This window comes from Artibeus jamaicensis, unplaced genomic scaffold (assembly GCF_021234435.1).
Source record: "Artibeus jamaicensis isolate MK-2021 breed Jamaican fruit bat unplaced genomic scaffold, CSHL_Jam_final contig_1526, whole genome shotgun sequence".
Classification (NCBI taxonomy): domain Eukaryota; kingdom Metazoa; phylum Chordata; class Mammalia; order Chiroptera; family Phyllostomidae; genus Artibeus; species Artibeus jamaicensis.
Genome location: NW_026521297.1, coordinates 81,445 through 93,134, shown reverse-complemented (window position 1 = coordinate 93,134; position 11,690 = coordinate 81,445). Strand labels below are relative to the sequence as shown.

The 11,690-nt window shown below is 55.2% G+C and overlaps 1 protein-coding gene across 1 annotated transcript; it reads right to left on the bottom strand.

The window, feature by feature from the left end:
- Window positions 1–918: 918 nt before the first annotated feature.
- Window positions 919–9,543, bottom strand: LOC119035968 (cone-rod homeobox protein). Its single transcript, XM_037127507.2, has 4 exons — window positions 9,459–9,543; window positions 4,658–4,793; window positions 3,850–4,001; window positions 919–2,457 (listed from the first exon to the last, which is right to left on the bottom strand). Exons 2-4 carry the CDS (start codon window positions 4,755–4,757, stop codon window positions 1,810–1,812), a joined length of 900 nt encoding a protein of 299 aa, XP_036983402.2. The 5' UTR covers window positions 4,758–4,793; window positions 9,459–9,543; the 3' UTR covers window positions 919–1,809.
- Window positions 9,544–11,690: the final 2,147 nt, after the last annotated feature.

The window sequence follows — 11,690 nt, the reverse complement described above, 5'->3', positions numbered from 1 at the left end:
GCCGTGGATGGGGAACTCTCCTTTGCACCCCAGCCTCCCCACAGAGTGTGGGAGTGTCTACTGCATGAATAACTAAACCACACATTCTGGTCCCAACCCAGAGCACCATGTCATCTCTGCCTGTCCCTCTCCTGTGAATCTTGTCTGGACCTCTCACCCCCAACCTGCACCCCAACATGCGCCATCCTCCTCTTTATCAGTGGCCCACTCTGGACTCTGCACCTGTCCCAGGTTTAAGGTCACAGGGTCAAGCATGACTCAGGCCCACAGGAGATGACCAAGTGGCATGTTAAGCAAACCACCTCTGTGGGATCTAGTTATCACACTGTGTTCAGGATGTGGGGGACCTCTCTTGGCCCAAACCAAGAAAAATCGCCTGATGCCGCCCAGTCTCTCTTCACACTGTGGCTTCGTCCGGGTACCCCTTCCTGCTCTGGGGACCTGGAGCCAGCTCCTACCCCTTCATGAGTCCTGATTACATGCATCTCTTCCCAACCCTGAATTTGGTGAACTCAGCCTTAGCGGGAGTATTTACACCATGGTAATTGGCAAGCACCACAAATCAGGGCCCTTCCTCTTCCTGGGGAGCCAGTTGCTAACCATCTACCAGATTCCCACCACCTTCCCTCCTCATTCTTTTCACCTCAAGCCTCGTGACACCCATGAGTAAAACTCCTCCAAGCCAAAAATGAAAGGAGAAGCCAGGCTGAGGAGGCAGAAGCCAAAGCATCAAACTCCCAGGAGCTTCCCAATGCCCGACTCCTTCCTAAAATCCTCACCGTGCCGTCTCTGTGGCTGTGAGTCAAACTGTATTGAAAGTAACATGGTGCTGCCCCAGGAAAGCGTCCTAGGGCCAGGCACTGTGTTCTGACCCCGCCAACACCGAAACCGCCAACAAAAATCTGAAAGCCAGGTTGTCTGTTTGAAATGAAGGCCTTCCTCCAAATTCGCCCCCCCCACTGGCTTTTGTGTATTTATAGGTGGGAAGCCTGTCTACCTCCTCTTCTCTTTGAAACACCCACAGCTATAGCTGCTATGCTATATACCAAAATTCCTCCAAGGTCTGGGTAACCTTCATTTTAGAACAGCCTCAAACAAAAGGAAAAACCAACAGGCGTGGAACAGACAACCTGCCTTCCATTCTACCCACTGTGTCCTTGCCCAATGTCCAAATGAGTGAATGGTTGAATGATGAAGTCTCTTTAAGGAGAAACTAAGAAGAAATAGATGCTCAGATACATAGCAAACAGCCCCCTAAACCTACCGTGCACACCTGGCATTTGTGACGTCTGCTCACATTGCTGAGTAAATGTTCTTGATTTAACTGTACAACTGGCCTAAGTTTCCATGATGGGGCCTCTTAAAGTCTGTCTTTGGAAGTTCTAGAAGGATCTCTGGCCACATGCTAAAGAAGTGGGTCACGTAGAAAGTTAAGGAATTAAGCCTTTCTACTTGTTTGTTCAATGGCATCTCCATTCTGACCTAAATGTTACCCCCAAGTCAACAGGAAGCTTGGTTTCATTGCATATCGGGGCAAGTTCTCAGCCCCAGCCTGGATTAAAATGACAGTTGAAATGGGTATGAGATGGAATGCTGGATTGAGGGAAGCACTGAGCTGCTCTCCCCCTGGATCTGGAGGGGCCTCTGCCTCAGGGAGGAGAAGGGCGGACTGTGTGGACTTAATCTGCTTAGGAAGTAGAACAGCCTTTGGCAGCATGGCTGCTCCTGCTGCTTTCTCAGAGCTGCAGTCCGAAGCTTGAGGGAGGCAGATCTCAACAAGAGATGGAGGGAGATGCAGATGAGCCGCTTCTACAAGATCTGAAACTTCCAGGCACTCTGATCCTTGTAGTCCAGAGGGTCCATGGGGTTGTAGGCGAACTTCCAGGTGCCTGTGGGGTCCTTGAATTCCAAGCTGTCCACTGGGCTGTAGGCGCCGTAGCTCTGGCCTGACAGGGAGGTGGGGGACTGGGCCAGGGAGGGGCCTACAGAGGTGCCTGAAAGGGGGCTGAGAGCCGGGCCCCCCAGCTGGGGCACCATGGGAGACAGGTAGGGATCCAGGCCACTGAAGAAGGAGCTGGGAGACCCATAGGCTGAGGGGGAAGAGCAGAAAGCAGAGGCTGGGGCGTAGGTCATGGCATAGGGTGCCGAGGTCAGAGAAGGCCCGGAGGCCACTAGCCCAGCCCTCTGGGCCTCAGGCAAAGGGGACTCTGAGGCTGGACTCCAAATGGACACAGTGGCCACTGCTGTGGTGGGAGAGCCCGAGGGGCCAGGCAGAGGGGGGCTGTAGGAATCTGAGATGCCCAGGGGGTCTGGACAGATGTCAGTGGAGGGCCTTGGGGATGTGCCTGCCTTCCTCTTAGCAGGACGGGCCTTGGCTTGTGCCCCTGGGGGCTGCTGCTGCTGTTTCTGCTGCTGTCGCTGCTGCCTACATTTAGCTCTGCGGTTCTTGAACCACACCTGGGTGGGGGCGAGAGGAGAGAGCAGGTGGGTGAGTGGGGATGATGAGCAGGAGAGCCCTTACGGTGCTCCGGAAGGATGCTGCTTAATGGTGAGACACACCAGAGTCACACCTCTCCACTTTGCAGTCAGTTATGGGCAGTCCATCCATCTGTCCATCCTTCCTTGCATGCATGCATGCATCCGTCCTTCCTTCCTTCCTTCCTTCCTTCCTTCCTTCCTTCCTTCCTTCCTTCCTTCCTTCCATCCATCCATCCTTCCATCTACTTATCCATCCATCCATCCATCCATCCATCCATCCATCCATCCATCCATTCATCCATCCATCCATCCATCCATCCATCCTTCCATCCACCCATCCATCCATCTACTTATCCATCCATCCTTCCATCCATCTACTTTTCCATCCATCCATCCATCCATCCATCCATCCATCCATCCATCCACTTATCCATCCATCATCCATCCATCTAATCATTCATATACACATAAATACACTTATCCAGTATGTACACACAATCATACATTTCCACCCAATCATGTGTACATACATGCAATCATACAAACACACATGCACACATACATGCATTCACTCGATCAGTCAATGAACATGCATTGACTGTCTTCTCCATCAGTGATGCTGACATTCTAGTGGAGGAGACTGATTATAAATAAACAGTAAGCAAGTAAATCACATAGTATCTTAGAAAGTGACAAATATTATAGAAGACCCAGCTGAATAGGATAAGGGGGAACAGTAGAGTGGGGGTGTGGAGAAAGATGGCAACTTGAACGATTCTTATTATTTATTTTTGGAGAGAGAGGAAGGCAGGGGACAGAGGGGAGAGAGGGAGAGAAGCATTGATTGTGATTGTGAGAGGGGAAGGCAGGGACGATGATGTGTTGCACGGGTTCCCAACTGGGGACTGGCTGGCAGCCCAGGCATGTGTCCTGACCAGAAATCAAACTGGTGAACTTTTGCTTTGGGGGTTGACACTCAACCAACTGAGCATGCCAGTCAGGGCCAAATTGCAACTTTAAATTCGACCGTTGGTCTAAATCTCATTGACTGACAAGGTGACTTGATTGATTGGTAGAGGTCTTGAACAGCGTGATGGGGAATAAACCTTCCAGGTAGAGGGAACAGAGAGTGCAAAGGCCCTGAGGCAGGAGTGTGCTTGGCAGGCATGCTAGAGGAAGAATGGTGAGGGGTGGGGCAGCTGGCAAGGGGGGACAGTGGGAAGTGTGGGAGTGGTAAGAGATAAGGCCAATGAGGAATTTTTTTTTAGGGTTCTTTCTGATGGTGGCTCTTCCCTCTGGGACCCCTCCTTCCTCCCACGGCTCTGGGTCTCAGGAAGGGCTGGGAGGGGCCCAGGGACCAGAACATCGCACCTGAACCCTGGACTCCGGCAGGTTGATCTTCAGAGCCACTTCCTCACGGGCATACACATCCGGGTACTGGGTCTTGGCAAACAGCGCCTCCAGCTCCTCCAGCTGGCTGCGGGTGAAGGTGGTCCGCTCCCGCCGCTGCTTCCTCGGGGCGCCTGGGTGGGGGACAGGACAATGGGACTGCAGATGACCCCGGCCTCCCATGCTCCCCTGCAGCTGGTGTGAGGCCCCCAGAGGGGTGTTCATCTGCCCTGACCTTGAGGCTCCGCTCCACCCCTTGGAAATGGGCCCCTCTTTGCCTGTCATTCTGGGGCTCACCCCACACCCCGGGGAGCCCTGTAAGGAGGTAGAGGGATTTGTTTTTTGCACCTTTTTAAAATGTCTTTAGGCACTGAAGGAATTGTGGACTTTCAACCATTTCTAGCCTATCAAAGTGGCAGGTCCATAATGTTCCAAGTAATGAAAAAATAAGCTAAAAAATAATGCCATGCTAAAAAAAAAAAACAAAAAACCAAAAAACCAAAAAACAAAACAAAACCCGGAGCGCTCACTTTTCTTAGAAATACAGGGTTGCTGACAGATGGGAATGTCTCCAGGTCCCTCTTCCAGATTGCTCTCCCTGCTCCCAAGTCACCTCCATCCTAGTTTCCAAGAAAGTCCCTGTGCTTTTCTGCCCGTGACCAGGAGTGGTGTTTTGCATTTGTGTGTGGCCCTGATGTCACCCCTGTAAGTGCCCATCCTCTTCCTGAGGACCAGGGACCCCCGGAGGTGGGGGCCAGCTGGGGCGGCGGGGAGAAGGGCTGTTACTCACTCGGGTAGGGCACAGCCTGGTGAATCAGATCCACGCCGGGACCGCTCAGGGCCAAGGCGCTGACGGAGTAGTGAGGCCCCGGGTTCATGTACGCCATCATGTTCGTCGGGGAGGCCCGGGCCCAGGCCAGTGGGGCCTGCAAGAGAAGAGTGGACAGGGCTCAGACACCCCCCGGCTGCCTCGCGGGGACAGGAAGGCTTAGGTTCCAACAGCCTGCCTCAGTCTCTTCGAAGATACGTGGCCTTGGGCCTCGGTGCCTCAGTTTCCCCAAACTAGCCCTCGGCTCAGGGTCCTCCAGGCTGCACCAAGACTCTGTCAAGCAGAGCTGAAGCTGTCATGGACACTGTAAGGGACAGCTCTTCTCCCTGCCTCGTCCTTTGAAAGCCCTGACTGTTCCCTGGCTGAATGGCTCCTGCACCGAAGGCTGGAGTGTATGTTCCCCGCTCAGGGCACAGAACCTAGGCTCCGTGTTCTATCGCTGTTTGGGGCGCTTATGGGGAGCAACTGATCGATGTTTCTTTTTGGCTCTCATTTCCTCTTTCTCTATAAAAAACCCTAACCTATCCTCAGGTGAGGATTAAAAATTAAAAATCCAATCCTGTTACTTCCCTCTCCAAAACCTTTTCTTCTCTGACCCCGGAGAAGACAGCCTCATGCAGAAACACGGAGCCCAGGCTGGCCAGCTGACCCGGCCGGGCTGGGTCGGAGCGGGTTTCTAAGGATGCGGGGTTTCAGGGCCAAGCCTGGGAGAGTCCCAGGCGACCTGGGCTGGTCGATGACCCGAAGGCAGGGGTGTCAAAGTCATTTTCATCCGGGGCCACATCAGCCTCGTGGTTGCATTCAAAGGGCCGAATGTAATTTCGACTCCTTAACAGTTAAGGAGTAGGTACATTTACAGTCCTAACGTTACATTCGGCCCTTTGAAGGCAAACTCGAGGCTGATATGGCCCCCCATGAACATGAGTTTGACACCCCTGCCCTAAGGAAACGTCACATTAAAGCGTCCAAGTGAACCTGGCCAGTGTGGCTTAGTTGGTTGGAGCATCCACCCATTAACTGAAAGCTCCAGGGCTTGGTCCCCAGTCAGGGCACAGGCCAAGGTTACAGGTTCAGTCCCCCGTCTGCACACATGGGGGAGGCAACCCATGGATGTTTCTCTCTCGCACCGATATTTCTCTCCCTCCCTCTCCCTCTCTCTAAAGTCAATCAGCATTTCCTCAAGTGAAGTTTGAAACAAACTACAGAAGTCCGAACGATGACCTCCAAGTGCATTTTTGACATATGAGGTTGTAGGTGGTAGCTATTGGGTGGATGAGTGGGTTTGTGTGTGTGGGAATGATTAGACCAACAGATGCAGGCATGGACATGCGTGTGTTTGTATGATGCATGTACATGCAACTGCATGTATGAACAATTGCCAGCAAGAACATTGGAGGGTAAAAAGTGGCTGCCCCTGGGAGGTGTGCTCTGCCCATACCTTGTTTTTAGTTTGGAGAACTTTTTTTTAATCCTCATTTGAGGACTTTTTTCCCCATTGCTTTTAGAAAGAGAGAGGAAGAGAGAGGTTTCAGAGAGAGGGGAAGAAAGGGAGAAAGAGAGGGGGAGACACATCGATGTGTGGCTGCCTCTCGTGCACCCCCTACTGGGGACCTGGCCTGCAACCCAGGCCTGTGCCCTGACTGGGAATCGAACCAAAAACCCTTTGATTCAGAGGTCAGCTCTCAGTCCACGCAGCCACACCAGCAGGGCTGGAGTGTTTTTTTTCTCTTGCTGGAGGAACAACAAGGTGTCCACTGTGACTGGGACGTGGGAACATGGGGGAAAAGTGGAGTAAGATTTCGTAGGACCTGATAGGGCAGCAACAGGGAGGCTCTGTGCTGGTGAAAATAAAAAAAGCAAAACCAGCATTAGATCGGGAGAATCTATTGGTGTCCTCGGTGGCGCCCAATAACGGTCTTCACACCCTTGAATGGTCCTTCCCACTGAGCAGGGCTGACTGGTACAACCCACAGGATGTCACAGATGATGATGTGACCCCCAAGGCTGGCTCTCCAGCTGGCGGACGCCCCAGCTGACCCGTGGACAGGCCTATGTGGCCAGGAAAGGAGGCCTCCAGCCAACAGCCATGGGCATGAGCTCCCCTAGTCAAGCCCCCCAATGACAGTGGCCCTGGTGGACTTCTGGGCAGGGTGGCGTGAGACAACCCGGCCAGGATCATGTAGTCACGCTGCTCCTGGATTCCCATCCCTGGGAAACGGTACGACATTGTGAACATTTACTGCCCTTGCTTTGCTACCCAGCCGTAGAAAACCCCTACCCAGGCCTTCCAGGTGCAGGGCGTCACTGGGTCCTGTGCACAGCCCAGGCAGGTAGGGGCCAGAGTGCTGTGACCCTCTCACTCTGCAGATGAGAACACCCTCAGCCTCGGGCGCCGTGACTTGCCCGGGGTCCACACAGGCTGTGGGTGGAGACTGGCGATTCCGACCCTGAATGCCCCTGAATGGCCAATGTCTCCCAGCCCCCAGCTGGGCTTCCCCAGGTTCTCTCTTTCTTCTCCAGGGGGTGGCGATGTCCCATCAGAACCTCTGGAGAGAGTGGAAGTGGAGGATCTGAAACTATTTACTGCTCAGGGCCATTTGCGGGGGCCAGATCAGGAGTCTGCGTCGGGGGATCTGCCCCAGGTGGTCCTGCCAAGCTGCTGGCCTTCCTCAGAGCCTGGAACTCGCCCCCCAACCCCCAATGGTTCCAACCTATGGGTGGGGAATCTGAGCTTCAGGGAGCAACCAGCCGGTGCCAGATAAAGCAGCTGATAGTGATAATGACCTGGAGGATGGAGGCCTCTGGTAAGAGCCGACTAGACAAGGGCAAAGAAAAATAACAGAAGTAATAGTGAGCACCCAGGTTAAACTGTGCCTGGGTTTGGCGACAAGAGGAGGCTGCTGAGCCCTGGCTGCGTAGCTCGTTTGGCTGGAGCAGCGTCCTGATCTGCTATGGTTGTGGGTTCAATCCCTGGTCAGGGTACACACAAGAGTCAACCCGTGAGTACATCAATAAGTGGGACAGCAAGTCGGCGGTCCACTCTCGGTCACCCTTCCTCTCTCTAAGGTCAATAAAATAATTTTCTTTTTTAAAGATGAGGCAGCTAATGGTACCAGAACCTCAGGACTCGTCCCTGCGGCAGATACTCTGCCGAAAGCGTTTTGTGAGTCTGGTCTGCTGAGCACAGAAAATAGCAGCGTTGACCTCTCATGGGGAATTTACGACGAGCCTGACCCTGTGAACGCCCTGCCAGGGAAATGGAGCTGCAAGGTCCCGAACAGTACGGGGGAGTGGAGACCGCTGTCCCTGCCCTGGGGGCCAGCCTGTGGGGTGCTCAGGACTCCTGGGGTTCAGCAGCCCGGGGGGGCCGGGTTTCTGGCTGGGCAGGTGCTTCAACAGGTGAGGCCTGAAGGCTCACGCCCACCCGGCTGGTATTCATGGAGATAAGCCCATTCTATAGGCAGGGAGACTGAGGTTCAGGGCGGGGAGGAAGGTGCCCGCCCCAGGTCAGGCAGTGGATCCCCTGAGTGACCTCCAGCTGGAGTCCCTGGTGCTCAGACACTGCCGGCTGGGCCCCGGGAACCAGGTCTTGGGGAGCCGTCGTGCAGTGAGAACTTCCTGTTCCCATCCCACTTCCCAGACGAGGGTCCCCAGGCCTGTGTCCCATGTCAGTGGCACAGCCAGGGCTCAGCCAGCCCCTGAGCCCCAGGCCTGTGTCCTCCCGGTCACCATGCAACACGGCCTCTTAGGGACGCTGACCACTGCCTCCCTGGAGCTCAGACGTCCATTTCTCAGATGAGGAAATGGAGGCTGACTGTGGTTCTGTCAATTCTCGAGGTCACACAGGTGTGTGTGACCCAGCCAGGAGCAGAGCCCAGACACCTCAGGCCCCAGAGCCCTGCCCTTGACCCTCAGATCTACCTGGGATTCCTCAAAGCAGGCCCCGACTGAGACACCAGCCTGCCACGGCTCATCTGACTGAATCACTGTGGCAACTTGTTGTTGTCCCCACTTTGCAGATGTGGAGACTGAGGCCCAGAGAGGCCACTCAAAGGGCCCAGGGCTGCACAGTGAGAAAGGGCAGGCTCATGTGGCTGCACATCAGCCTGGGCCAGACTCCCCGCGTTCAAGGTCCCCCTCTGTCAGACCTGGGTGGCCCCAGGGGCTGCTCCATCCACTGGGACAAGGGCAAAGCCGTAGCCTCAGGAAGAAGTGAGTAACCAGTGTAACCAGTTCAGCAGCAACCCCATCCCCAAATTGCCCTGCTCCCATTCCCCCTGGGCACCTCTGAGGCGCCCCTCCCTCCTGCTGCAGCCACAACACCTGGCCCCCTGGGGGTGTCCTGTCACTTCTATTTCTGTCCAGTCAACAAATATTTAGGCACCCGGGCCACCTGGTGGGCAGGCACCGGAGGAAATCAGGGGTCTGTGGGGAGCCGGGTGCGAATGATGAGACCGTTTCCGGCAGTGATGACCTTGCCTCACTGTCCCTGAGTCCTCCAGGGTCCCCCTGCCCTGGGCCAGTCGCCCCGCCTACCCTCCTTCTCTCCTGCAGTGATCACAACCCAGCAGTGTCCCCGAAATCAGTATGGAGCCCCTGTTCCCTGCAGGATTGTTCTGCAAACATTGCACACTGCACACCGGCCCTTGTGTGGACACAAAAGGGGATCTTGAGTGGAAGGAACCTCCTAACTGCTGCCCACTCCTGTCCCCCTCTCGCCCCCCTCCCGTGGGTCCCCTCCGGTGCTCCTGCGGACACTCACCGTCAGAAAGCGGGGACGGGGCCCACGTCCCAGGCAGACTTGTCTGAGAGCAGAGGCTGAAGGAAGCGGGTCCCCTTGCAGGGGGAGATTTTAAGCCCTGGTTGGGAGTGATGTCATTTGCTGTGTGGCCTGGATCTCGGAGGGTAATCCCGGCCCGGGTGGGGGACTGGACTGGGCAAGGGGAGGTGACATTGGCCAGGACGGGGAGCGGCACCGTCTGCCTAATCCTCTCCTCTCCCCACCAGGCCATCTGGGCAATTAGGGTGGATGGGGAAGGGAGGCCCTCTCTCCTGCCTGGGACCAGGAGCCCCCACCCCTCAGGGAAGTTCTTCCTGAGGTCGCCCTGCTGTCCCTCCAGCTTTGGCTGCTGTCTCATGAAAGAGGAAGGCGAAAGCACTGGGTGTTCCTGGGAGGTCACTTGGAAAATGAGAAAGCAGGGCTTCCGGGGTCCCACCCCTGGGTCCCCCTGTCTCGTCCCAACAGCCTGAGTGCCAACGCCTTCCCCTCTGCTCTGGTCTGTGTCCACTTGTTCTGCTCTTTCCCACTGCTTCCCTGACTCGACCTTGACCTCCACTCCTCCCGTCTCCGACTTTCCTGCACTTGCATCTTTGGGCCTCAGCTGCTCACACTCCCTCTTCTCTCCCACTTGGGTTCTCTCTCTCTCCCCCTCCCTCCAAGCCATTGGTCTTTGGGTGGGGTCTCTGGGCCTCAGTTTCTCTTTTTGGGGCCTCAGGTGACACCACCTCTGCCAATTTGACAGTGTGCCCTCTCTTTTTATTTATTTATTTCAGATCCCTATTTATTTTTTGAGAGGGGAAAGAAGAGAGAGAGAGAGGGAGAGAAACATCAATGTGTGGTTGCCTCTTGTGGTCCCCTGCGGTCCCCTGCCAGGAGCCTGGCCTGCAACCCAGGCATGTGCCCTGACTGGGAATTGAACCAGCCACCCTCAGGGTTGCAGGCCTGTGCTCAGTCCACTGAGCCACACCAGCCAGGGCCAGTGTGCCCCTCTGTCCCTGTCTTATTGGATTTACCCGTGTTTCTCTTGGTCTCTGGGTCTCATTCTCTCTCTGTGACTGGGTCTCTCTGTCCCTGTCCCCTTGTCTGTCCGCCTGTTCCTGTGACTTGGGCTGCCCTCAGCACCCCCGCCCTCCTCCATCCAGTCTCTTAACCTCCACTCTCTCTCCCTGTTGCTTTCTCTTTGCCCTGCTTCCTGCTCGGATTCTCGTTCTTTCCAACTTCCTCTTCATTTCTTTCTCCCTGTCTTCAGCCTCTCTCCTTCTGTCCTGATTGTGCTCATCTCCACCGCTCCCTGTTTTCCTCTCTCTCTCTCTCTCTGACCTCCGGGTCCCCAAGGAGGTCCGTTCTACCCCCCACAAACATGCATGTACAGACATATGTGCATGTACAGACATATGTGCATGAGGTCTTGTGAATCCCACCTTGTGGCTGGGTGCAGCCCCTCCCTATAAGGGGCCCTTTCTTCCTTGGCCTCCCCCCAACCCCCCACTCGGGGAGATTAAGGCCGGCAGCCTGGCTGGGGAATCAGGGCAGGTCTCATTAGCTTGAGGAGCCATGAGTGACAGGGAGCAAAGGAGGGGCTGCCTGACCCGCAGGCCATGCAGGAGGCTGGAAGGGGGCGAGGGAGGGGTCCTCCTCGTGACAGACCCTCCCGGCCATGGCAGGGATGGAGGGGATGGGGAAGTGGCTGGGCGGGAAGAGGGAAGAGCAAACAGATGCCTCGGGGCTCACGGGAGAAGGGCCAGCTGCCCAGTTAGTTACTCTGTGTCCCCTCTTCTGGAACTTGGGCTCCAGCTGGTTCTCTGTCCCTGGGCAAGAGGGTGTGGAGAGGTGGTTTGCAAAAGCTGCATCAGTTACCCTGAGTCCAAATCCGCAACAGATACTCTGGGGCAAGATGCTTTGTGTTTTCATCTACACCCAGTGACTCACCTACCCTATCCCAGGCATCCTAATCCCCAGTCCTGCTACTTCTCCTTCTGCCCTGGGGACAGAGAAGTATTGCTGAGTTCGCCTTTCCTCCTCCGCCAGGGGGACGCCGCACCCGTGACATTCCTTCAACTCAGCGATACAATAGCCTCAGGAGACCAACGGCCAGTATACTCACACATTAAAAAACAACAACTACAAAACAAACCCCAAACCACCCAACATTATTTGTTGTTAGGGAGATACAAATTAATGCGCTACACGAGAAGCACCACAGGCTCAGCAAAA